This window comes from Anomaloglossus baeobatrachus, chromosome 1 (assembly GCF_048569485.1).
Source record: "Anomaloglossus baeobatrachus isolate aAnoBae1 chromosome 1, aAnoBae1.hap1, whole genome shotgun sequence".
Classification (NCBI taxonomy): Eukaryota; Metazoa; Chordata; class Amphibia; order Anura; family Aromobatidae; genus Anomaloglossus; species Anomaloglossus baeobatrachus.
The window spans coordinates 688,014,086-688,042,074 of NC_134353.1; the positions used below are offsets into that span (position 1 = coordinate 688,014,086).

General features: G+C 46.8%; 2 protein-coding genes across 2 annotated transcripts in view; one reads left to right on the forward strand and one right to left on the reverse strand.

Annotated features, from left to right (window-relative positions):
* Window positions 1-617, reverse strand: part of CHEK2 (checkpoint kinase 2) — a 130,570-nt gene extending 129,953 nt beyond the window's left edge. The window contains exon 1 of the mRNA XM_075320136.1: window positions 97-617. The gene's annotated coding sequence lies outside the window, so the exon portion shown is untranslated. The remainder of the gene's footprint in view (window positions 1-96) is intronic.
* On the forward strand, window positions 224-27,649 carry HSCB (HscB mitochondrial iron-sulfur cluster cochaperone). The gene is made up of 6 exons (XM_075320149.1): window positions 224-693; window positions 9,343-9,439; window positions 15,562-15,651; window positions 15,740-15,884; window positions 19,520-19,567; window positions 27,171-27,649. Exons 1-6 carry the CDS (start codon window positions 347-349, stop codon window positions 27,257-27,259), a joined length of 816 nt encoding a protein of 271 aa, XP_075176264.1. The 5' UTR covers window positions 224-346; the 3' UTR covers window positions 27,260-27,649.
* The last annotated feature ends 340 nt before the right edge of the window (window positions 27,650-27,989 follow it).

Here is a 27,989-nt window from a genome sequence, read left to right on the forward strand (position 1 = left end):
CCCCCCCTCCGACCTGTGGTGTGCGCGCTCCTGCTCTGCCCGCAGCTCCCCCCGCTGCACATGGACCCGTCCTCCTCGCCTGCGGCCCGTGCTCACCTCACAGCAGCCACATAAACATAAACAGGAAGACTCCGCATCCTTCTTTTGCCGCCATTCAGAGTCAAGTGCAGTCAGCCAATCAGCGGCCGAGACGTTACAATGGGCGGAAACCTTTCGCTTCCGGAGCCTTTCGGCTTCCGTGCTCAGCACGTCCCACACACCGAGCAGGGGGGGTATTCCTAGAGCACGGCGTCCTCTGCAGGGAGCGGGTGATGAGGGCATTACTTCCGGGTCCCACCTGGGTGCCATGGAGCCGGCCGGCCGCGCAGTGTGGAGGCGCTGGGCCGGGCACTGGAGGGCATGCCGCACTGGCGGAGTGATACCTCTGCTCTCCTCCGCGCCTCCTGGTGCCGGGGTATCCGGCCTCATTGCCCCGCGCTGCCCCGTACGGCCTGTGTCCCTGCGCCCCGCCGTGCCCCCGTGTGGCGGAGCCCCTGTCTGTGGTGTGCCCCGCAGGCTCCTGAGCGCCTCTGCTGGCTGCACACTGTGCTGGAGCTGTGGGGCCGGTGTCCGCAGCCGCCCGCTCTTCTGTCCCTCCTGCCGCTGCATCCAGCCTCCTGATGAGAGCAAGGATCACTACGAGCTGCTGGCCTGGTGAGCGGCGCCGTACACCGGGGGAGGCGGGTGATGACATCAGTGCACCAATGCCATTTCCCTCTGTTTTACACTCTCTTTTATGCGGTTTTGTTCTTTGGTAATTGTGTATTCTCCACCACACTATTACCAATCTGAGGAAAACAATGCTGTGTACTTTAGGTTTTAACCCCTTCACCATCCCTGGTACATCGTTGGCCATGCAGTGGTAATCCCCGCCGGCTGCTGTGGTGACCTGGCGTGATCCCCGCATGTCCGCTGAGTTGAAATTTATTTTCTTTGTCGCTCTATTGGGAGACCGACAATTGGGTGTATAGCTACTGCCTCCGGAGGCCACACAAAGTATTACACTTAAAAGTGTAAGGCCCCTCCCCTTCTGCCTATACACCCCCCCCCGTGGGATCACGGGCTCCTCAGTTTTCATGCTTTGTGCGAAGGAGGTCAGACATCCACGCATAGCTCCACTGTTTAGTCAGCAGCAGCTGCTGACTATGTCGGATGGAAGAAAAGAGGGCCCATACTAGGGCCCCCAGCATGCTCCCTTCTCACCCCACTTTTGTCGGCGGTGTTTGTTAAGGTTGAGGTACCCATTGCGGGTACGGAGGCTGGAGCCCATATGCTGCTTTCCTTCCCCATCCCCTTAGGGCTCTGGGTGAAGTGGGATCTTATCGGTCTCCAGGCATGCCCGCACTGGTGCCATCGCACACTACAGCGTGCTGGGTGTGTTAGAGTATTGGGGGACTGCCGCGCTAACCGCCGCTGCCATTTTTATCTCAGGCGCGGCTGGGACTTGTGGTGCGCCGGGGACTTCCGCGCCGACCAGGGCTTATATGCCGGGCCGCGCTTATCACTCTAGTCCCCGGCTTTTGCGGCCTTCTCTCACTTCGTTACCGCCCACTGGCCTGCCAGTCAGGGTAAGGGCGTGACGCTGCACAGCACGGCAGCGCTGAGAGATGGAGCATACTTTGCATACTCCACCCCTATCACTGTACACAGTGTGAAACCGGATTCCCGCACTTTCTGGGGCACGCCCACGGCCTCCTCCTCTACACAGGACGCCGGCAGCCATTCATGTCAGTTTTTTCTGTGACTGAGAAAAGAGACAAGTTTGGGAAGACCCTGGCAGGGATTCGGGTGGTCACACAACCGCTGTGTGCGGGCGGTAAGCAGCACCTGTGGTGCTGACCCCACTAGTGCCGAAATGCACATATAGATATATGCTTGTACGCTATACATTGCACTGTTCGGTCGCACTTTGGCTATATACCCTCCTTGATTGTTCGGGGGAGATAACAGCATATCGTCTGTGAAAAACAAGAGTGCAGAAGCACAGGTTTTCTATGCAGCATGTACGGCTATACTGCCGGCAGGTTCCACGGACCCCAATTGTATGCAATGCACGGCCCTTGTGGAACTTACTCAGCCGGAGTCTCTGCTAATGGTCCAGGTGGTGGGGACGGAGTTTGCAGTATCTACTTCAGACTTTCTGAGACTATGGCTAAGATACTAGAAGCCTTGCAGTCCAGACCGGTCCCTCAGACCATGGGCTCTGTTGATTCATTGCCCCTGGTTCCCCCCCCCCCCCCAGTTGGTACAACAAGGTGCTCCTGGAGTGTCTCAGGGATCCCAGGGTGAGGGGTCTGACTCGGACCGCAGTCCCAGACCCCCTAAGCGACCTCGCTGGGAGCATCCCTCGACGTCACAGCATCATTCAGGGTCTCAGCAGGGACTCTCTCTATGATAAGGCGGAGGTATCTGATCAGGATTCTGATCCTGAGAACGTTCTCTACCTGGATACACCTGACTGTGACACCGTAGTGAACGATCTTACGGCGTCCATCAATCATATGTTGGTTATTTCTCCCTCAGCTCCTACGCCTGAGGAGTCAGCTTCTCAGCAGGAGAAGTTCCGTTTCAGGTTCCCCAAGCGTACATTGAGTGCGCTTTCTGGATCACTCTGACTTCAGGGAGGCAGTCCAGAACCACCAGGCTTCTCCAGATATCGTTTTTGCCTTAAGGATACACGTTATCTCTTCCCTTTTGACGTTGTCAAGGGCTGGGTTCAGTGTTCCAATGTGGACCTCCTATCTCCAGCGGCTAAATCCTTAGTTGCAGTGGAAGATATGGCTTCACTCAAAGATGCCACTGACAGACAGATGGAGCTCTGGTTGGAATCCATCTATGAAGCTATTGCCGTGTCTTTGCTCCAGCTTTCGCAGCCGTCTGGGCGCTCCAAGCGGTCTCAGCGGCTCAAGCGCAAATTGAGGCAGTCACACGTATGTCTGCGTCGTAGGCTGCGTCTTTAACATCTCAAACGTCAGCGTTTGCGTCATACGCCATTAATGCTGTCCTGGACTCGGCGAGCCGGAAGGCGGTTGCGTCCGACAATTCAGTGGTAATACGCAGAGCCTTGTGGTTGCGGGAATGGAAGGCAGATTCTGCTTCCAAAAAGTGCCTAACCAGTTTGCCATTCTCTGGCGACCGCTTGTTTGGTGAGCGACTGGATGAAATCATCAAACAATCCAAGGGAAAGGATACATCCTTTCCTCAGGCTAAACCGATCATACCCCAACAGAGGAGGGGGACAGTCGAGGTTTCGGTCCTTGCGGGGCGCAGGCAGGTCCAATTCTCCTCGTCCAAAAGGCCTCAGAAGGATCAGAGGAACTCCGACGCGTGGCGGTCTAAATCAACTAAAAAGACCGCCGGAGGCGCCGCTACCAAGGCGGCTTCCTCATGACTTACGGCCTCCTCACACCGCATCCTCGGTCGGTGGCAGGCTCTCCCGCTTTTGCGACACCTGGCTGCCACAAGTAAAAGACCGTTGGGTGAGAGACATTTTGTCTCACGGTTACAGGATAGAGTTCAGCTCTCGTCCTCCGACTCGATTCTTCAGAACATCTCCGCCTCCCGAGCGAGCCAAGGCTCTGCTGCAGGCGGTGGGCATTCTGAAGGCAGAAGGAGTGGTGGTCCCGGTTCCTCTTCAGCAACAGGGTCACGGTTTCTACTCCAACCTGTTTGTGGTTCCAAAGAAGGACGGGTCCTTCTGTCCTGTTTTGGACCTAAAACTGTTCAACAAACACGTAAGGACCAGGCGGTTCCGGATGGAATCCCTCCGCTCCGTCATCGCCTCAATGTTCCAAGGAGATTTCTTAGCATCGATCGATATCAGGATGCTTATCTCCACGTACCAATTGCTCCAGAGCATCAGCGCTTCCTGCGCTTCGCCCTAGGAGACGAACACCTTCAGTTCGCGGCACTGCCGTTCGGCCTGGCGACAGACCCAAGGGTTTTCACCAAGGTCATGGCTACAGTATTTGCGGTCCTCCACTCTCAGGGTCACTCAGTGATACCCTACTTAGACGATCTGCTGGTCAAGGCACCCTCTCAAGAGGCATGCCAACACAGCCTCAACGTTACTCTGGAGATTCTCCAGAGTTTCGGGTGGATCATCAATTTTCCAAAGTCAAATCTGACACCGGTCCAATCGCTGACATATCTTGGCATGGAGTTTCTTACTCTTCCAGCGATAGTGAAGCTTCCGCTGGACAAACAGCGGTCACTACATACAGGGGTACAATCTCTCCTTCAAGGTCGGTCACACCCCTTGAGGCGCCTCATGCACTTCCTGGGGAAGATGGTGGCAGCAATAGAAGCAGTCCCTTTCGCGCAGTTTCTCCTGCGTCCTCTTCAAAGGGACATCCTACGCAAGTGGGACAGGATGCCGACGTCCATAGACAGGAACGTCTCCCTCTCTCAAGCAACCAAAGCTTCCCTTCGGTGGTGGCTTCTTCCCACCTCATTATCGAAGGGGAAATCTTGCCTAACCCCATCCGGGGCGGTGGTCACGACTAACGCGAGTCTGTCAGGGTGGGGAGCGATCTTTCTCCACCACAGGGCTCAGGATACGTGGACTCAGTAAGAGTCCTCACTTCAGATCAATGTTCTGGAGATCAGGGCAGTGTATCTTGCCCTAAAAGCGTTCCAACAGTGGCTGGAAGGCAGGCAGATCCGAATTCAGTCGGACAACTCCACAGCGGTGGCTTACATCAACCACCAAGGTGGGACACGCAGTCGGCAAGCCTTCCAGGAAGTCCGGCGGATTCTGCTGTGGGTGGAAGCCACAGCACCCACCATATCCGCAGTTCACATCCCGAGCGTAGAAAACTGGGAAGCAGACTTTCTCAGTCGCCAGGGCATGGATGCAGGGGAATGGTCCCTTCACCCGGACGTGTTTCAGGAGATCTGTTGCCGCTGGGGGATGCCGGACGTCGACCTAATGGCGTCTCAGCACAACAACAAGGTCCCGGCATTCATGGCGCGGTCTCACGATCATAGAGCTTTGGCGGCAGACGCCTTCGTTCAGGATTGGTCGCAGTTTCAACTCCCTTATGCGTTCCCACCTCTGGCACTGTTGCCCAGAGTGTTACGCAAGATCAGGTCCGTCTGCCGCCGCGCCATCCTCGTCGCTCCAAAATGGCCAACGAGGTCGTGGTACCCGGATCTGTGGCATCTCACGGTAGGCCAACCGAGGGAACTATCAGACCGACCAGACTTGCTGTCTCAAGGGTCGTTTTTTCCTTCAGAATTCTGCGACCCTCAACCTGATGGAGTGGCCATTGAGTCCTGGATCCTAGCATCTGCAGGGTTATCTCAAGGGGTCATTACCACTATGAGACAGGCCAGAAAACACACATCTGCCAAGATCTACCACAGAACGTGGAAGATATTCTTATCTTGGTCCTCTGCTCAGGGAGTTTCTCCCTGGCCAATTGCCTTGCCTACTTTCTTTCCTTCCTGCAATTCGGTTGGAAAAAGGTTGTCGCTCGGTTCCCTTAACGGACAAATCTCAGCGCTCTCTGTATTTTTTTTTTCAGAAGCGCCTAGCAAGACTACCTCAGGTACGCACGTTCCTGCAGGGGTTTGCCGCTTAGTCCTTCCTTACAAACGACTGTTAGAACCCTGTGATTTGAACAGGGTGCTGATGGTTCTGCAGAAACCACCATTCGAGCCTATGAGGGATTTTTCTCTCTCACGCCTTTCGCAGAAAGTGGTTTTCCTAGGAGCAGTCACTTCACTTCGGAGAGTGTCTGTCGGGGCAGCATTGTCGTGCAAAGTCCCCTTCCCGGTGTCTCACCAGGTCAAGGGGTTCTGCGTCCGGTTCCGGAATTTCTCCCTAAGGTGGAATCCCCCCTTTCATCTCAATCAGGGTATCCGTACCCTCTGTTTGTCTTCATCCAGTTCACCAATGTGAAAAGGATTTGCACTTGATTAGATCTGGTGAGAGCACTCAGACTCTTCATCGATCGTACGGCGTCCCTGCGCCGCTCGGAAGCACCCTTGTCCTTGTCGCTAGCCAGCGTAAAGGGTTACAGGCTTCCAAATCAAGACTGGCTCGGTGGTTCAAGGAACCAATTCTCTAGCTTATCGTTCTGCTGGGCTTACGGTTCCCTCAGGGCTGCAGGTCCATTCTACCAGAGCGGTGGATGCGTCCTGGGCTTGAGGCACCAGGCTACGGCTCAGCTTGTGTGTCAGGCGGATACCTGGTCCAGCCTCCACACTTTCACGAAACACTGTCAGGTGCATACCTATGCTTCGGCGGATGCCAGCATAGGCAGACGAGTCCTTCAGGCGGCGGTTGCCCACCTGTAGAAAGGGGCCGTTTTACGGCTCTATTACGAGGTATTATTTTACCCACCCAGGGATTGCTTTTGGACATCCCAATTGTCTGGGTCTCCCAATAGAGCGACAAAGAAGAAGGGAATTTTGTTTACTTACCGTAAATTCCTTTTCTTCTAGCTCTAATTGGGAGACCCAGCACCCGCCCCTGTTTTTTTGTATACACATGTTGTTCATGTTGAATGGTTTCAGTTCTCCGATATTCCTTCGGATTGAATTTGCTTAAACCAGTTTATTGGCTTTCCTCCTTCTTGCTTTTGCACTAAAACTGAGGAGCCCGTGATCCCACGGGGGGTGTATAGGCAGAAGGGGAGGGGCCTTACACTTTTAAGTGTAATACTTTTGTGTGGCCTCCGGAGGCAGTAGCTATACACCCAATTGTCTGGGTCTCCCAATTAGAGCTAGAAGAAAAGGAATTTACGGTAAGTAAACAAAATTCCCTTCTTCCGGTTTCCAGTACACTATATGGTAAAACTAATGGTTTCATTCAAAAGTACAACTCATCCCACATAAAACATACCCTTATATAGCAATATTGACGGAAAAATAAAGTTATGGCTCTCGGAAGAAGAGGAACGGAAAATCACCCAGGGGTGAAGGGGTTAAAATGAATTTTCCACGTTTTGACATAAATGTGGATCTCTGTGTTGCTGCCTTTAGGGTATGTGCGCACGTTGCTTTTTACCTGCTTTTTACCTGCTTTTTTGCTGCTTTTTCTTCTGCGCTGTTTAATGCCAAAATGGATGTGTTCTTCTATTCAAGCAAAGTCTATGGGAATTTGAGTTTCTTGTTCACACTATGTTGTTCAAAATGCTTTGGTCAAAAACTCAGCTTTTCAAAGAAGCAACATGTCAATTGTTTTTGCCATTTGGGTTTTGCACTGCAAAGCTGAGATTTTGACCAAAGTTCTGCCACAAAAAGGCAGCATTTTGAACAACATAGTGTGAACAAGAAACCCAAATTCCCATAGACTTTGCTTGAATAGAAGAACACATCCATTTTGGCATTAAACAACGCAGAAGAAAAAGCAGCAAAAAAGCAGGTAAAAAGCAGGTAAAAAGCAACATGTGCACATACCCTTACACGTCTTATAACCCAGGCCAGAACCAAGGTAGAGAAATGGAAAACGCCATTCAGCCCAGAGCTGGACAGGCTTCCACCCCACGTGTCACAAGAGCAGCTTTGTTAGGCCCCCTTCACACATCCGTGTCTCCGGTATGTATGACGTCCGATTTCACATGTACCGGGGACACAGGCATACGTAGACCCATTGAAATCAATGGGTTTGTGCATACGTCTGTCCGTGTGCTCCACATGTAGACATGTCTGGTTTTCTCCGGCAATACAGGTGTGACACGGATTAATTTGCAGGATTCTGGTTTTTCCCATAGACTTATAATAAGGCCGGATTGCAACTAATAGCCTTGCATCCGTCGTGCGACTGAGCAGTCGTGGAATGACTGACCGCCGGGCGGAAGAATGCACAATGTAACATTTTTCCAAGTGTTGGTTCGACGCACTGCGCAGGATTCCATCGCAATCTGTCAAGAGGTATAATGGTTGTCTATGGTGCAGGATTCCGCCGTAATCCGTCACACAATGGAATCCAGTGCTGATTCCGTCGTTTTCTACTGAGCATGCCCAGTATGTACACAATCACATTGCAAGGCTCCAAAGCTAATACAACGGATCAGTTTTTTTACATGGATATGTCACATCAGTAGTACCACAATCTGCGACTGATCCGTCGCATCACTCACAAAACGGATTGTGACTGATGGGAAAAACTGATGTGTGGAAGTAGCCTTATGCAGCTCTCAGATAATGTAGCAAAAACCTGCTGACAGATTCCCTTGAAAACCTAAACTGAATGTACACACGGTGGTAAAAACCAAACATACTTTTATTAGGTCTGCACTGCTGCTCAACACTTGGCATAATGCCCCTCATCAGTCTCTTGGTATCAGCTTTTGAGGTGGGACACCTTATGACTGCTGCTGCCAATCAGTGGCCGCTGATTGGCTGCAGGCTTTCAGCCCAACGTGAAGAACACCACACTAGGCACATTAAATGAGAATCTCTTCTCAGAAGACAAACTGAATATTACTCAACCTCGCTGGTGCCAGCACTGGCTTTCCCCTGTTTGTCTGCAGCGCCGACATCATGTAAACTGTTCTGCAGCTTTGCCCACGTAGAGGGAACAAGTCACCAAGATCACGATTGTCTGCAGTGCTGTGAACGTGATGTCAGTTATGCAAACAAGCAGAGATCCAGGCGGCGAGCTGGTGCTGACATCGGGGAGGGGGAGTCACTCAGTTTGTTTTGTTATTATTACTGGAGCTTATAGCCAATTGTTTTCTGAAACTGGACAATCCCTTTAACTTAAGGCCCTGTTACACGCAACGACATCGCTAACGAGATATCGCTGGGGTCACGGAATTCGTGACTCACATCCGGCCTTGTTAGTGACGCCGTTGCATGTGACACCTACGAGCGACCGCTAACAATCCGAAAAATGGCAAAAATCGTTGATTGTTGACACGTCGTTCCTTTCCCAAATATCGTTGCTCATTTTGGACGCAGGTTGTTCGTCGCTCCTGAGGCAGCACACATCGCTATGTGTGACACCCTGGGAACGGCTAACAGCACAGTACCTGCGTCCGCCGGCAACGAGGTGGGAGTGACGTTCATGCGGCTGATCTCCGCCCCTCCGCTTCTATTGGTGACCCGCTGTGTAACGTCGCTGTGCCGCCGCACGAACCACCCCCTTAGAAAAGAGTTTGCTTGCCGGCCACAGCGACGTCGTTAGGAAGGTATGTGCGTGTGATGGGTACTAGCGATATTGTTCGCCACGGGCAGCGATTTGCCCGTGACGCACAAACGACGGGCGGGTGTGATCGCTAGCGATGTCACTGCGTGTAAAGCGGCCTTTAGGATACAACCCCTGTAATGCCCTTTACATTTTATTTGCAGTGAGCGATCATTTAGTATTGATGTCCAGGAACTGCAGAGGAAATACCGAAATCTCCAGCGATTACTGCACCCAGATTACTTCAGTCAGAAGTCACAGGTAGGTTTCCAAGCTGAGAAGAAGTTATTGGTTCTGTGTACTGTGACTTCATGATTAATTGTGTTAGTGAATATATCTTCTCCAGGCACCAAACACTGGTTTTGCAGCAGCGGTCTGTAGCGCTGCAGATATCCTGTTTATTGTCCTGATGTTTCAGGGCTGTTTAGTGACTTTGGCCCTGGACCTGAAGAGCTACCCAAGTTCACAGCACTAGGTGAATACAAGTCAATGAGGTCGCATTGCCTCCCCCAGTGTGCTGCGACCGCAACGAGCAAGTCAGAAATCCTACTGCATCTGATTATTTGCAACTTGCCTTTCGAAATACCCTGCGGCTGTAATGCGACTCCATTCACTTGTATTGACCTGCGATATAGCAACAACACCTAGCGATCTTTGTGTGATAGGTATCACGACCAAAGCTGCCATGTAGCCCCAGCCTATGGCTCCACGGAGCCTGTGCCACACTGCACCTAGACTGCAGCTCCTTCACACAGACTAGCGTGGCTGCCATTTATTGCTGTTGTGGCCCTGTACTTGGGGCAGAATAGCTCTGCATGCAGCATTCAATCTCTGTATGCCTTCATAAGAAATTGTACTCAAGGACGTGCAGAAAGGGCCACGGTGGTGAGAGTGGAAGCCCTATTAGAGCTAAAAAAAAATGCTAAACGTAGCAAATGCCATTGTGCACGCCTTAACACCTTTCCTGTTAAAGGGAAAGTGTCACCACTTTTTTGGCCTATAAGCTGCGGCCACCACCACCGGGCTCTTATATACAGCATTCTAACATGCTGTATATAAGAGCCCAGGCTGGGGGTATAACATAAAAAACACTTTATAATACTTACCTAACATTCACGCTGTGGTCCTAATAAGCGTCTCTGTTGTCCAGTGCCGGGGCCGCCTCTTTTGGCCATCTTTGTTCTCCTTCTTCTCTAGCCATGGTGCATGACGGGTCTGACGTCATCCACATTCGCCAGCATTCAGGTCCTGAGCAGGCGCACTTTGAACTGCCCAGAGCAGGGCAGATCAAAGTATTGTAGTGTGCCTGCTCAGGACCGGCGAGTGTGTATGACGTAGGACGCATCATGCACACAGGCTTCAGAAAGAGGACAAAGATGGCCGAAAGAGGAGGCGCAGACACCGGACAACGGAGACGCTTATTAGGCCCAGAACGGAGACGCTTATTAGGCCCAGAGCGTGACCGTTAGGCAAGTATTATAAAGTGTTTTTTATGTTATACCCCCGGCCTGGGCTCTTATATACAACATGTTAGAATGCTGTATATAAGAGCCCGGTGGTGGTGGCTGCAGCTTATACGCCAAAACAGTGGTCCCTTTAAGGAAATATCTAGTATGTCCTTGCAAGGAAGTAGCTAAGGACGTATAAGATAAGTGGATCACTTTGTACAACCATGGTTAGTGCGGTTTGGTCATGGACAGAAGCTGCATACATTTCCTGAGCTTCCGTGTTCCCCGACGCTGCCTTTGACTCAGCGCACAGGTGACATCTCACCAGCCTTGTTAATCAGAAGCTAAACCTGGGATCACAGAGAGAACCGACATAGTTTGAAAATAGCAGAAAAAATTATCCAGCGATGCAGATTCTAAAAAATCCAAGATTTTATTTTCTCATATTGACGTCGGTAACTTGTCTCCCGTTTTACTTTTTTGTACTCCTGTGGAATTTTTAATATGAGAAAATAAAGTCTTGGATTTTTTAGAATCTGCATCGCCGGATAATTTTTTCTGCTATTCTCAAGTGTACCCCCGGGTCTATTCCCCAGGATCCATGCAGAGAGATTCTATTTGGCTGCGCTGAGCTGATGAAAAAAACTTTTTTTTTTTTTATATAGTTTGTGTTGTACAAAGTGATCTGCCGATCCTATCGCTATTATTGACCCTTTTTAAGTCGAAATTACACATAGATGTGTAGTATGGGTCTTGTTTATTGATGGCGGACCCGCAGATATTACCCGGTATTGGGTTTAAAAAAAAAAAAAAAAAAAAACCCTGGTTCCTGCCTGGAATTGATCCCACATATCTGCCCAGACATGGGTTCCCATATACAGTGTTTCCCCGAAAGTAAGACAGTGTCTTACATTCTTTTTACCCCCAAAAGTCCCACTATGTCTTACTTTTGGGGTATGTCTTATATTGGAAAAAAATCCCACAGCAATCGCAGCAAGTCTCCATGCAATGTACCGTATGGGGACTTGCCGCGATTGTTTGGAGGTGGCGTGGTGAAATGGACTAGGCAAGAGGCTGCACCAGAGCGCAGCGGTGTCAGCAGCGGCTGGTACTGATACATGGCCGGCACTGGGACTCTGCGCTACCGCCTGGTCTACATCAGCCACCTAGATCTCACCGGCGCTAGGACCCAGCCGGCGCAGTCGGCTCTAGGACCCAGCGCGGCTCGCACATTCCTCTCATTCCAGTGAATGGGGCTGATTGTTGGTGCAGAGCGCTGAGTGCAGCACACACTGTCCGCTGTGTCGGGACCATGCTGAGCCCCCGGCCGCGCTCCAGCCCCTGCACCCAAACTTTCTGCACGGGACTCGTGTGTCAGGTAAAGGGGGAGGGAGGCCGCTTTGTTTCCAGAGAAGGGGAAAGTAGTGCAGCGTGCGGGCACAGGTATGGGAGGCAGGAACGGACAACATTACTGCGTCTCCCACGGTCTCCACATCCCTCCGCTAATTCCTCTCCAGATCCGTTTACTATGTCTTACTTTCGGGGTACGTCTTACATTAGACGACCCCCCCAAAACCCCCACTACGTCTTACTATCGGGGGTGTCTTACTATCGGGGAAACACGGTAAGTTCCTTAACCAAGAATCAGCAAAAACATTAGTGCATGCCCTCATCATCTCCTGCCTCGACTACTGCAACCTCCTGCTCTCTGGCCTCCCTTCCAACACTCTTGCACCCCTCCAATCTATCCTAAACTCTGCGGCCCGCTTAATCCACCTCTCCCCTCGCTACTCCCCAGCCTCGCCACTCTGCCAATCCGTCCACTGGCTTCCTATCGCCCAACTACTCCAGTTCAAAACATTAACCATGACATACAAAGCCATCCACAACCTGTCTCCTCCCTACATCTGTGACTTAGTCTCCCGGTACCTACCTGCACGCAACCTCAGATCCTCACAAGATCTCCTTCTCTACTCCGCTCTTATCTCCTTTTCCCACAATCGCGTACAAGATTTCTTCCGTGCCTCCCCCATACTCTGGAACGCTCTACCACAGCATATCAGACTCTCCCCTACCGTGGAAAGCTTCAAGAGGAACCTCAAGACCCACCTCTTCCAACAAGCCTACAACCTACAATAGCCCTCAGTCCAGTAGACCGCTGCGCAACCAGCTCTGTCCTCACCCATTGTACCATCACCCATTCCTTGTAGACTGTGAGCCCTCGCGGGCAGGGTCCTCTCTCCTATACCAGTCTGATTTGTACTGTTAATGATTGTTGTACGTATACCCTCTTTCACTTGTAAAGCGCCATGGAATAAATGGCGCTATAATAATAATAATAAGTTTATGGGTACCAGAATCCAGCGCTTTAAGATTTTTGTAGAAGAGCTAGGGGGATTAGAGTAGGTGCTTTATATTTACCAGTTTCCCGTGCTGCTGTAACACTACTTTTAGGGCTGCTTATTATCCTTCATACATATTCGCTGCTTCCCCCACCCACTGGCAGTCCTGGTGTCTCTGGTTGCAGTCAGAAGTGCCCCCACCCTGTGTTACATGCTTTCTGACTGTCAAATCAAAAGTATTTCAATCAAATGCTGTCTGAGTACCTATAGTGTAAAAATAAAGAAATATAAAATTGGCATAGCGTCCTCACATATTATGATACCCAGCACAGATAAAGCATACAGGTACAGGCTGCAGCCCCCAGCCATTCACTCATCTTCGCTGTGTATCAAAATAAAAGGGACTGTATGCGGCTTTTTTTAATTCTTCAAATAATTTTAAAAAATCAATGTGCGGTCCCGTCCCCCCCCCCCCCTTCCCTCCAAATACCAATTTTCATACCCAGCCATGATAAAGCCAACTTCAAACTTAATGTGAAATTAAGGATTTTTTTCTGTATTTTTGTGTTTTTATGTCTCTTTCACTTAGATATTAGTAATGGCAGGGGGTCTCATAGACACCTTCCATTACTAATCTAGGGCTTAGTGGCAGCTGTGAGCTGCCATTAACCCCTTATTATCTCGATTGCCACCGCACCAGGGCAATTAGGATGAGCCTGGTAAAGTGCCAGGATTGTCACATCTAATGGATGTGTAATCTGTCAGCTTTATCATGATTGGGTATCAAAATTGGGTGGAGCTGTACACCGATTTTTTTTTTTTTTTAAATTATTTAAGCAGTTTAAAAAAAAAAAAAAAAAATGCATTTGGTCTCTCTTATTTTGATACACAAGATAAGCGCATGGCTGGGGGATGCAGCCTGTAGCTGTATGCTTTATCTGTCCTGGGTATCATAATATGGGGAGACCTTACGCCAATTTTTTTAATTAATATTATTTACTTATTTTTACGCTATAGACACGCAGACAGCGTCTGTGATTGAAAGCAGTCAGACACTGTCACACAGGATGCGGGCATGTCTGACTGCAACCAAACAGATGTTGGGACTGCAGGGAAGCAGTGCGTATGCGTGAGGGATGATGAGCAACCCCGGAAGTAGTATGAGCGGCCCTAGAAGTGACGTTACAGCCATGAAGGACATTGGTAAGTATATCGCGCCTGCATTTCCCTTCTAATAACCTGGGTGACTGGATCAGTACTTGGAGTTCCCTGAGAAGTCTGAGGTCGGTGCACAGGTATTTGTGGAACCGGACTTTTACAGTACAGTTCCGCCCATCACTAGTGTTGTTTTAAAGGTCTGATTGTCAGGAAGACTGAGATTGTGGCTGCCATCCAGCCTGAAATGTCACTAGTTACAGTGAGAGCTACATGTGTAACCCCTGTATTTTGTAGGTCATTACCTTTTTAAAATTAACAATTTTAAACCAGATTTTTTTATTTATTTCGTTCCTGTGATTTTCTAAAGATATATTCATGTAAATATAAGCCTAAGGGGTGCTTTACACGCTGCGACATCGCTAACGATATATCGTCGGGGTCATGGTGTTTGTGACACACATCTGGCGCCGTTAGCGACATCGCAGCTTGTGACGAGCTGGAGCGACCTAAAACGATTGCAAAAAAGACAAAAATCGTTTGTCTTAGAGAGGTCGTTTAATTACAAAAAATCATTGTCAGGTAAGTAGCGATGTTGTTCCTCGTTCCTACGGCATCACACATCGCTGTGTGTGACACCGCAGGAGCGAGGAATATCACCTTACCTCCGTCCCACCGGCAATGAGGAAGGAAGGAGGTGGGCGGGATGTTACGGCTGCTCATCTCCGCCCCTCCTCTGCTATTGGGCGGCCGCTTAGTGACGTCGCTATGACGCCGCATGAACCGCCCCCCTTAGAAAGGAGGTGGTTCGCCGGTCACAGCGACGTCGCAGGGAAGGTAAGTCCATGTGACAGGTGTAAGCGATGTTGTGCGACACGGGCAGCGATTTGCCCGTGATGCACAACCGACGGGGGCGGGTACGCTCGCGAGCGATATTGGTACCGATATCACAACGTGTAAAGCACCCCTAAGTGGTACGTTAACCATTTTCTAGGAGCAGTGGTGAAATTTGGCTTTTTGCTTGAGTCATACACTTGAGTGGTATTTTGACAATTTGCTATTGTTTACTTTAAAATATATATTATATTTTGTTTTTTATATTTGTCGAAAGTGTGCGATTGTCATAGCTATCAAAGGCTCAAAAACCTCATGGCATTGAAAGGTTTAATCCTTATCTCCTAGCCAAACATCAGACTTCTTTCCATATGCCAAACTATTAGAAGCCATCTGATAACCCTCTTCTTCTGCCAAGCTTGCACCCTAGCATAACCACATCTGCAGGAGACTGCCGAATAAGCGTCTTGTACCCTCTGTCTCCTGTACAGCTCTCATCATCCACTGCATTACTATTGTATAGTGCTCTGGATGATGAAACTATATGGCCGTGGAAATATTAGTGACCTGTTCTCTTTTTTTTTTTTTTTTTTTTTTTTTCTAGCGTGAACGGGATATATCTGAAAAGCAGTCGTCACTGGTTAACAAAGCCTACAACACCTTGTTATCACCGCTGAGCAGGGGCATATATCTGGTATGGCTGGCATATATTTTTTTATGTTATGGAGGACCTGAAAGCTTTACCTATTTTCAAGACGTGACTTTTTTATGTCTGTTCACAGTTAAGTCTTCATGGCATCACAATTTCAGAAGGTACAGAAGGAGGCGTGGATGCACCATTTCTGTTTGACATTTTAGAAATCAATGAGAAACTTAATGACCTAAAAAACGAGGCAGAAATTGAAGAAATTGGGGCTTTTGTACAAGGTATGTCTTTGTAGGTTGTAGGCTATGGCAGCTCTCTGACTTTGGCTGCGAACCACAACACTCAGCTGATGATTGCACTCTGTTGCAGCGTAATGTTATGTTCATGGTCTCATCAGCCCAAACACACTAGTCCCATTATACTGCATTGTAGCCACAACAGTACAATCTTTGCCCTCCTGACGCCTGTTATAGCCCTGATGTGTTAAACAGTTAGGATACATGCGCACTCTGCAGTTTTTTCTGCACACAAACTGCAACCAAAACTGCACCTTGTCAGAGAGAGCCTGGAAATGTAAAAAAAAATGTAGCTGCGTTTTTGTTATTGCGTTTTTTAAAGTTGAAACTAAATAGGATAATGGATAGATAGCTAGAATAGATGATAGATAAAAAAATAGAATAGCTAGATGGATAGATAGATAATAAGAACCATATAGATTAGGTAATAGGAAAGAACAAAATACATAGAAATAACAGAATAGCTTGATAGAGGGATAGCCAGCTTGGTTAGCTGTTTTTTTTTTTTTATTTTTTTGGGGGTAAAAAAAATGACGTGGGATCCCCCCGTTTTTCATATCCAGCACACAAAAAGCTGCAGGCTGCAACCCTCAGCTGTCTGCTGTACCTTGGCTGGTTCTGAAAAATAGAAAAAAAGTGTTTGATTCCCTCTAATTATTTGATTTATTTTAAAAAAAATATGACATGGGGTCCCACCATTTTTCTACTACCAGCCAAAGTACAGCAGATAACTGGGGGCTGATATTATTAGGGAGGGAAGGTCCATCATTATTTGGCCCTTTCCAGCCTAACAATAGCAGCCCACAGTCGCTCCAGAAGTGGTGCATCCATAAGATGCGCCATTTCTGGCGCTGGACCCAGCTCTTCCCGATTGCCCTGGTGCGGTGGCAATTAGGGTAATAAGGGGTTAATGGCAACCCATAGCTGTCACTAAGCCCTAGGTTGTGATGTCAGGTGTTTATGAGACACTCCACATCACTAATCTGTAAGTAAAAGTAAATGACTACAAACAGCCAAAAAATCCTTTATTTGAAATAAAATAAAATAAACCCCATATTTCACCTCTTTATTAACCCCTCAAACACCCCTCCAGGTCTGAAGTAATCCACACGAGGTCCCACGGCGATTCAGCTCTGCTACATCCCTGTCCTGACACAGCGAGCGTTCATACAGCATAACTGCCAGCTTTGAGTGCAGACAGAGCCGCAGCGATCAGAATGAACTGGGATGAGCCCCTGACGTTACAGCTATGGGTCCCGCAGTACAGAGTGTGTCGCAGCAGTGACGTCACGAGTTCACTGCTGTGAGGTTCAGGCCGCTACTGAAGTGTACTGTACGATGTAGACACACCCACCGGCAGCTGTCATTGGTTGCAGTCAGACAGCTGTCACTCAGCATGGGGGCACGTCTGACCGCAACCAATGACAGACGGGGGGAGGAGTCAATATGTATGAGGCTAATGAGCGGGTCCAGAAGAAGATGGGAGGCCGCAGGAGCAGTGTGACAGCCGGTGATCGGTGACTATGTAGTGCTTGGTGAGAGAGGGAGATACAGACATGTCAAAATCACTCCAGCATTGATTTTGTCATTCTGGAACTAAGTTGGTGAGCTGCGTTTTTGTTGACAAAACCGCGGGTAAAACGTATGCAAAATGCAAACCATTTGTAACCGTGCGTTTTGCCATGCGTTTTTCATGCCCTCATTGATTTCAATGGGTGACAAATGTTGACAAAAACACAAGAAAGAATAAACTTGCTGCTTCTTTTTTCTCACAAACTTTTGTCAAAAAAAGCGCTGACAAATAAACTGCAGCATGCGCACAGCAAATGTGACTTCTTTGCTGGGAAGTCAAGTGTCAGAAAGTTCTGACAACAAGACTGCACCAAAAAACGCAGCAAAAACGCAGCGTGTGCATGTAGCCTAATGGCCAGTATTCTGATAAAAACCTACTAACATCACTGATATAGAGTTTCACCAGGTTTTCCAAACAGTAAAACCATGCAAAGAAATTTAATAACCACTCAAGGATGAATGTAAATATAATTTTATGAAATTTATAAAAATTCATTACAAGGCATCTGTCAGCAGATTTTTGCTATTTAATCTTAGAGAAATATGAGGAAGGAAAAGAGGCCTTGATTCCAGGGATGTCACTTATTATGCTGTGTGTTGTATTGAAATTACAATCTGTGTTTTAGGCCTCCTTCACACGTCAGTGATTCTGGTACGTATGTTACTGTATTTACATGTACCAAAATCACGGACATACGCAGACCCATTAACATCAATGTGTCTCCGCACACATCAGTGATTTCTCACTGACCTTGTCTCCGTGTGGTGTACACGCGTGTCCGTGTGTTTCGCACAGAGACAAGTCCATTTTTTCTGGCATCACTGATGTCCCACAGACCACACAATGGTGTGAACCGTGAAACACATACCAGAAAAAACACTTAAATTTAAAAAAAAAAAAAAGCTTTTTAAACTCACCCGTCTCCGGTGATGCTGTCTTCAGCCGCTGCTGTCTTTGCTTCCAGGTCGGCTAATTATGCTCATGCATATTCACTGCATAGCCAACCCGGAAATAGCTGCAGAGGGGAGACAGCAGCGGCCAGACACAGCAGCGCAGGAGACTTCAGTACCACAGAGCACAGCAGTGTGGACAGGTGAGTATAAGTGCCTGATCTCTGTGTATTATCACTGATAGCACACGGAGATCACAGGTGTGCCAAAATCACGGCACACGGAGGGGCATACGTACTTGTAACACATCAGTGAAAATGTCTGTGTTTTTCACTGACGTGTGAAAGAGGCTTTAATAGCAGGAGATTATCACTGCCAGACTAGGGCTTGTGTGATCAGCAGTCAGGCTAATAATAATAATATAATATTTATTCATTTATATAGCGCTATTAAATCCACAGCGCTTTACATACATTGGCAATCTGTGTAACCTGCCCCCACCACTGATTGGCAACAGGCTCACAGTGTACACAGGAGGCCGCCAGTCAGGGGTGTTAGGTTATAATAATACTTTTTAGTAATGTAGCGCCAACACATTCTGCTTACAATCCGAGGAAATAGGGGAGGCACAAAAGGTAAGTGGTAGGAAAAGACTTTTTTTTTTTCTCTTCACTTTTGCTCCAAATTAATTAACCCCGTATGCCGTTTGGTCAAATTTGGCAAAAAATATCGGTCAGCCAGCGAATACCTCAAGACGAAAAATTAAAACCGACTCAAAAAGTAACGCAGATGATGAATTGGGGACTGTAACGTTAACTAAAAAAGTTTCAATAACACACATAAGAAATGAGCTTGTGGTTTTCTTATATTTGCATGTACATTTTATAGTATATATAGTATATATAGTGTGTGTGTGTGTGTGTGTATATATATATATATATATATATATATATATATATATATATATATATATATATATATATATATATATATATATATATATATATATATATATATATATATAATATATATATACACTGTGTGTGTGTGTGTGTGTGTGTGTGTGTGTGTGTGTGTATATGTATGTGTTTGTGTACATATATATATATATATAAAAAAATCTCTTACGCCATTAATTGTGAATGTTGTTTTCACAGATAAATGCCAGTCATTGACTGAAAATGTTAGACGCGCCTTTGAGAAAGGTACAGCTTTTCATTTCACTTCATTGGCTTCCTGTATTATTTCAGAAAGTCCTCAGTGGTTGATACCTTTTAATGGCTAACTGAAAAGATGGTAATAATCGCAAGCTTTCCAGACTACTCAGGTCTCTTCATCAGGCATGATATAACACAAAATCTGAAGAGTCACATATTTATACACAACAGGACTTAGAATAGTGCATTTTTTTTTTACTGCACTTTTCTATGTCCTGTTGTGTATAAATATGTGACTCTTCAGATTTTGTGTTATACCATGCCTGATGAAGAGACCTGAGTAGTCTCGAAAGCTTGCTATTATTACCATCTTTTCAGTTAGCCATTAGAAGGTATCAACCACTGAGGACTTTCTGTTCTTTTAAACAATTTTTTTATCTCTACTGGCTAACACGGTACAAAGATATATTTTACTTGTATTATTTCATTATTTTACCAAGGGGATGAGTCTGCTGTAATATATACTGTGGACGAGTGACCTCTAGTGGCCAATTGTAAAAGTGCAGCATTTTGTGAGATGTTTACTAGTGCTGTAAATTCCAGGTTTTCCTCTCATTTCATGTGAATTACTTTGTGCTTTTACTCAGTTTAATGCCATTTACTCAGAGTTTAATACCATGCTGAATTTGTGTACTATATAGGGATTATGCATAATTTTGGGGATGTTTTGAATGTATGTATATTCTACCCTTAAGAGCCAGGTTTAATTTAACCTTAAAGGGAATCTGTCAACACATTTTTGCTATCTCTTCTGAAAGCAGAGTGATATAGAGGCAGAGACCTTGATTTCAGGGATTTGTCATTTACTGTACTGGTTGTTGCAGTTTTGCTAAAATCCCTGTTTTCTCTGCTACAGATCTACTTACACTCTGAATGCTGAGCCCTGTATAACCCCACCCTAAACACTGATTAGCAGCTTTCTATGTACACTGCATAGGCAGAAAGCTATCAGTCAGGGGTGGGGACTGAGTATCTGACTGCAGGTTTATTAGGCTTCTACTGATATCCTGCTGATTAAAACAGGGATTTTTTAAAAAACTACACTAAGCAGTACATTAAGTGATGCATTACTGGAATCCTGGTCTCTCTACATACGTTATGCTGCTCTTAGTTTAGTAGATTAGGTGGCATAAACCTGGTGACACATTCTCTTTTCGCGTCCATACACATTTTTGGGGTACATACAATCTAATACCTAACTTTTACTAATTCTTTATAGTAAGAAATATAAAAAAAACACAGCAATTTTGCTGTTTTTTGACATTATAAATGTTAACCTTTTCATTTACTACTATTATCACTCTGTTGGTCAGTACAAATATGGTGATACCAAATTCATGTGGGTTCGTTATTACTTCATAAATAGACAGTTTAAAAAAAACATATATATATATATTATATTATTTTCATCACGATATTGTGAGAGGGATTAAATTTAACCCCTTAACAACTACGGGCAGTAAAATTATGTCCCAGCGGTCCTGGTTAATCCCACGGGGGGGGGGGTCAATGCACATGTCAGGTGATTGGTGGTACAGCTGACATGTGTGCCTAGCAGGCACAAGCAGATCCGCGATATGCTGTTAATCCTTTAAATGGCGCTGTCAAAATGTGACGGCGCCATTATAATGGATCCAGTGGTTGTCCTGGTAGCACAGTCATGTGAGGACTCCTGTAGCTCACATGACTCACTTCCTGTTTCACCCGGCCGAGAGCGGTGTGAGACAGGAGATGAGCATATCTGGTATTCACAGCTCTATAGCTGTGCTCAGCAGATATGGAAGAACTATCAGGCTGCTGATCCTTATAGTTCCCTAGGGGACTAGTAAAAAAAAAATTAAAAGTTTTTAAAAATAACCTAAAAGTTCAAATCACAGTCGCCCTTTCGCCCCATTGAAAATTAAAGGGTTAAAAAAATAACAAATATACATACATTTGGTATCGCCGCGTACAGAAACGCCCAATCTATCAAAATATAAAATCAATTAATCTGATCGATAAACAGCGTAGCGGCAAAAAAAAATCCAAACGCCAAAATTACGTATTTTGGTTGCAGCAAATTTTGCGCAAAATTCAGTAACAGGCGATCAAAACGTAGCATCGGCGCAAAAATGGTAACATTAAAAACGTCAGCTTGAGACACACAAAATAAGCCGTCACTGAGCCATAGATCCCAAAAAATGAAAATGCTACGGGTCATGGAAAATGGCGCAAAATATGCCTGACCTTTTTTGGACAAACTTTTGATTTTTTTTTAAACCCCTTAGAGAAAAGTAAACCTATACATGTTTCGTGTCTACGAACTCGCACTGACCTCAGACATCACACGAACACATCAGTTTTACCATATACTGAACACAGTGAATAAAATATCTCAAGAACAATCGTGCAATCGCACTTTTTTTGCAATTTTTCTCCATTTGGAATCTTTTTTGCCTTTTTCCAGTACACTATATGGTAAAACTAATCGTTTCATTTAAAACTACAACATGTTCTGCAAAAAACGATGGAAAAATAAAAAAGTTACGGCTCTCAGAAGAACAATGGCGGAAAAAAAACAGCGCAAAATTGTCCGGTCGTGAAGGGGTTAACATTTTTCCATCAACAGAGCATCTTAAGGCCTCTGTTCCATTCTGGGTACATGTATGACTTTATTACAAAGGATAGAGCATAACTTTCCGATCGCTGGAGGTCTGAGTATTGTGGCCTTCACTAATCCATAGAACCAGGGTTGTGTAGAGCCCTGGCTGAATGGAGCGGTGGGTGATTATGCACACGACCTCTACATTCACTCTTATGGGAGTGCAGAGGATAAATCTGAGAGCTACAGATGGCAATCTCCCGAACTCCAGTTAAAGGGAATCTGTCACCAGGTTTTTGCTAAGATCCTGATTCCAGCGGTGTGTCACTTACTGAGCTGCTTAGTGTAGTTTTGATAAAATTACTGGTTAATCAGCAGTAGATTATCTGCCAGGTAGTCCAGCATACTCATGAACTCTGTATAACTTATAGCTTTGCAGCAGAGAAAACATTGATTTTATCAACATGACAACAAACACCTCAGTAAGGCTACTTTCACACATCAGTTTTTGGCATCAGGCAGAATCCGGCCTGTGTCTGATGCAATGGATCCGGCGCAGAATATGCAAAAACGTATGCGCCGGTTCCTTTTTTTGACAGATCCGGTATACCGGGCCGTCAAACAACGGGTCCGTTGCATCCGTTTTTCCATCTGTTTCGTCCATTTTTTTTTTTTGTTTTTTTTTTTTTGCCGGATCCGTTTTTTACAATAAATTGGAGCATGCTTAGTTTAACCCCTTCACGACCGCGGGCAGTAAAATTACGTCCTATTTTAACGTGACTTAACGACCAGGGACGTAATTTTACTGCCTAAACTTCATTTGATTGCCGTGGCCATAGCAACGGCTTTCAAATGATGTCCCCTGCTGTTTCTTACAGCAGGGGACCTTTGCTTGACCCCAGGGGTGGCGGCATCGCCACCCCCCATAGGCGATCGATGTGATTGGCTGTTCAAATCTGAACTGCCAACCACATCGTTCGCACTAATTTCGGCAAAAATAATGCCCGAATTAGTGCGATACTGTGAGATCCAGCTATGAGATGCCGCAGCTGCTGCAGCATATCATAGGCGGACCTCAAACATGCCGCCCCCAGCCCCTGCAGCACTGATTGGAGCGATCGTGCTATGACGCACAATCGCTCCAATCAGTGTGCAGTGGGGCGGTCTGATCTGCCGGTGGCCGCCCTCCCCAGGCCTGTGCTGGCCTGCGAGCCCTCCCCCAACATGTCTGCAGCGTGCAGTGGCTGGTACTTGTGGTACCATGCCACCGCTGCTGCTGCCGCCGCCGTAGCTGAGGTCACCGCTGCTGCTGCACGTGAGTACTGTGCTCACCTTGCAGCCCGTGCGCGCTGCCGTGATAGCCCCTGCCCGTGCCCCCCTGCGATCTGTCCCCCCGACATCCCGATCTGCTCCCCCCCCCCCCGACATCCCGATCTGCTCCCCCCGCGATCTGACTGCCTCCCCCATTATCTCTATTCTGCTTCTGCAGCTCCCTCTCCGGTCTCCCCCTCTGCTCTCCCCCCCCTATGCTCTCCCCCCCCTATGCTCTCCCCCCCCTATGCTCTCCCCCCCCTATGCTCTCCCCCCCCTATGCTCTCCCCCCCCTATGCTCTCCCCCCCCTATGCTCTCCCCCCCCTATGCTCTCCCCCCCCCCTATGCTCTCCCCCCCCCCTATGCTCTCCCCCCCCTCTGCTCTCACCCCCCTCTGCTCTCACCCCCCTCTGCTCTCACCCCCCTCTGCTCTCCCACCCCTCTGCTCTCCCACCCCTCTGCTCCCCCCCCCCCCTGCTCTCACCCCCCCCCTTCCCCCTCTGCTCTCCCCCGACGTCCTCTTACCTGTCTTCACCGGCCCGATCACATCTGCCTCCATCGCTGGGTCCTTCCTGAGCATTCTGCTGATCTGCCTGCTGCTCCTGTAAAGCTGTCCATCTCTCTGCCACTTGTTCCTCTGCAGCTCTTCTGGTCAGTGATCCTCTGGGTACTGTGAGTATAACTTTTTTTTTTTTTTTTTTTCCTGTATCCCCTGTCCATTTTTACACCTCATCCGTCCGTGCGTCCCGCTGAGCGCTGATCAGGGATGCAGATAACGTATCTGCATCCCTGCTCAATTTTTGGCGGGACTTTTTTTTCCGTATCCCCGACGCTTTTTGTATAACATCCGTCCGTGCGTCCCGCCAAGCGCTGATCAGGGATGCAGATAACGTATCTGCATCCCTGCTCAATTTTTGGCGGGACTTTTTTTTCCGTATCCCCGACGCTTTTTGTATCGCATCCGTCCGTGTGTCCCGCCAAGTGCTGATCAGAGATGCAGATAACGGATCGGCATCCCTGCTCAATTTTTGGCGTGACTTTTTTCCGTATCCGCAACGCTTTTTGTATCCCATCCGTCCGTGCATCCCGCCAAGCGCTGATCAGGGATGCAGATAACGGATCTGCATCCCTGCTCAATTTTTGGCGTGACTTTTTTTTTACGTATCCCCGACGCTTTTTTTATCGCATCCGACCGTGCGTCCTGCAGCGGCCGATCAGTGCACTGCGTCTGTGCGTTTTAAAAGTCAAATGGCGCTCCTTCTCTTCTGAGCCCCGCCATGCGCCCAAACAATTACTTTCCACCACATATGAGGTATCTGCGTACTCAGGAGAAAATGCACAATACATTTTATGGTGCATTTTTTCCTGATAGACTTGTGAAAAAAAAAAGCTACCTAGTTGAAGCAACCGTTTTGTGGTAAAAAAAAAATTTTTATTTTCACGGCTCAACGCTATAAACTTCTGTGAAGCCCCCAGGTGTTCAAAGTGCTCACCAAACATCTAGAAAAATTATTTGAGGGCTCTAGTTTCCAAAATGGTGTCACTTGTGGGGGAGCTCCACTGTTTAGGCACCATAGGGGGTCTCTAAATGAGACATGGCGTCCGCTAATGATTCCAACCAATTTTGCTGTCAAATGGCGCTCCTTCTCTTCTGAGCCCCGCCATGCACCCAAACAATTACTTTCCACCACATATGAGGTATCGCCGTACTCAGGAGAAAATGCACAATACATTTTATGGTGCATTTTTTCCTGATAGACTTGTGGAAAAAAAAGCTACCTAGTTGAAGCAACCGTTTTGTGGTAAAAAAAAAAATTTTTCTTTTCACGGCTCAACGCTATAAACTTCTGTGAAGCCCCCAGGGGTTCAAACTGCTCACCAAACATCTAGAAAAATTATTTGAGGGCTCTAGTTTCCAAAATGGGGTCACTTGTGGGGGAGCTCCATTGGTTAGGCACCTCAGGGGGTCTTCAAACCCGACATGGCGTCCGCTAATGAGTGCAGCTAATTTTGTGTTCAAAAATTCAAATGGCGCTCCTTCCCTTCCGAGCTCCGCTGTGCGCCCAAACAATTGATTTTTACCCCATATGGGGTGTCAGCGTACTCAGGAGAACATGCACAATAAATTGTATTGTGCACTTTCTCTTTTCTCCCTTGTAAAAATGAAAAGTTTATGGCTAAAGTAACATTTTTGTGTTAAAAAGTAAAATTTTCATTTTTTCCTTCCACATTGCTTTGGTTCCTGTGAAGCACCTAAAGGGTTAATAAACTTATTGGATGTGGTTTTGAGCAGTGTGAGGGGTGCAGTTTTTAGAATGGGGTCACTTTTGGGTATTTTCTGTCACCTAGGTCTCTCAAAGTCACTTCAAATGTGATGTGGTCCCTAAAAAAAATTATTTTGTAAATTTTGTTGGAAAAATGAGAAATTGCTGATGAACTTTGACCCCTTCTAACTTCCTAACGAAAAAAAAAATTGTTTCGAAAATTGCGCTGATGTAAAGTACACAAGTGGGAAATGTTATTTAGTAACTATTTTGTGTGACATATCTCTCAGATTTATGGGCATAAATTTTCAAAGTTTGAAAATTGCGAAATTTTCTAAATTTTCGCAAAATTTCCTAAATTTTCAGAAATAAACGCAAAAAATATCGGCCTAAATTTACAACTGACATGAAGTACAATATGTCACGAAAAAACAATCTCAGAATCGCCAAGATCCGCTGAAGCGTTCCAGAGTTATAACCTGTCAAAGTGACACTGGTCAGAATTGCAAAAAATGGCCCGGTCATTAGGGTGTTTTAGTGGCCGGGGGTGAAGGGGTTAAAAAAAACGGATCCGTTTTTTGCAGCTTTACGCCGGATCCAGCGTCCATAGGCTCCCATTGTAAATCACGTCGGATCCGGCGAGATGCGTTTTTTTGTTGGAGACAAAAAAAACGTTAAAAGAGACGTTCCATACGGCCGCCGCATTAGCCAATTACACCGGATCTGGCAAAAGCCGGATGCAACGCAATGCCATCCAGCACAATCCGGCGCTAATACAAATCAATGGGGATAAAACTGATCCGGCGCTGGATCAGTTTTATCTGGTTTTTTTCCGGATTGTGCCTGATGGAATAAAACTGATGTGTGAAAGTAGCCTAAGTGACACATCGCTGGAATCAGGGTCTCTGTCTCTATATTATGCTGCTCTCAGATGTGGGAGCAAAAACCTGGTGACAGATACCCTTTAAGAATGACTAGAGTAGTAGTGGGCATTATTGACTTATCCAGTTCTATGGATCGATGGGGCAACAGTATCTTTTGAGCCTTTGACTTGTGTTGTAAGAAGGGAAAAAGCCCAGCTCACCGTTGGTATCACCAGGAGGCAGTTTTCAGCGCGGAGATGTTCCACCCGGCGGGACATGTTCAATAATCCAAAGACACTCCAGCTTCACAAACTTGTGCTCTCCTTTATTCATTAAAATTGTTCCAATAACAGTATTGCCCAAGTATCAGTAGCCACGCGTTTTGGATGTCGCAGCATCCTTAGTAATGAGCTATAGAAATTGCTATCACTTTTTGAGCACTTTTCCTGATAGGTTTCAGAAGAGTCTGCTTAAAAAAAGTGTGAACAAGTCCTTATAATGGAAGGACAGAAAGTACCGTCTTGTGTTTGAGGACAAATAAGCATGCTTATTGTGACTGTTCTGTCTTTAGGTGATCTCGAAGATGCGAAAATGCTGCTAACCAAGATGAAATACTATTCAAACATACTGGATCAAGTGAAGAAGAAAATGGTGCCATGATCTCGGCACTCCTGCTGCTTATAGACAGTGCCTTTGTGTAGTCAGATGTCATACTGTGAGCGATCTCTGTGGTACGGTCACCACAGTTTGCCATGGACACGGCCTTTTGGACGCACCTTCTAGCCGCACTCCACCTCCATGATTGGAGGGTTTGTATGGAAGGACTGTTGCTCACCTTGATACTACTTTTCTGAACCAAGTCTTCATGTTTGCTGCCCGAGGCTTGAAAACGATATCATATTGAAGTGTTGCTGAAATATCGCCTAGTTCTAGTATATTTTTAATATTTTGATATAGTTTTTTCTGCTGTGTAAGAGGTTACATTAATGTTTGGGTTTGACACCTTCTTATATAGTAAATGTTATAATAAAACTGCATAATGTGAGTGTACTAGTATTATCAGTTTCATTTACAAAGACATATACAGTGCATTGTAAAAGTGTTTTAAAGGGGATTGAATAAGCCTGGGGCTACACTTCATCTTTGGTCATGACACCAAAGCTCACTAGAGACCCCTGCTACATCACAGCACAATACAAGTAAATGGGGTCTCATTACAGCACCCAGATTACTGGCATTGCGACAACCAAGTCAAATAAATTCGGCCTGTTTGAACTTCTTGTGACTTGTTTGTTGCAGTGCTCTTGGGATCTCATTCCCTTGTACTGCTCTAAAATGTAACAGCGACACCTAGCGAACTTTGAGAGTCACCATGTAGCCCCAGCCTTAG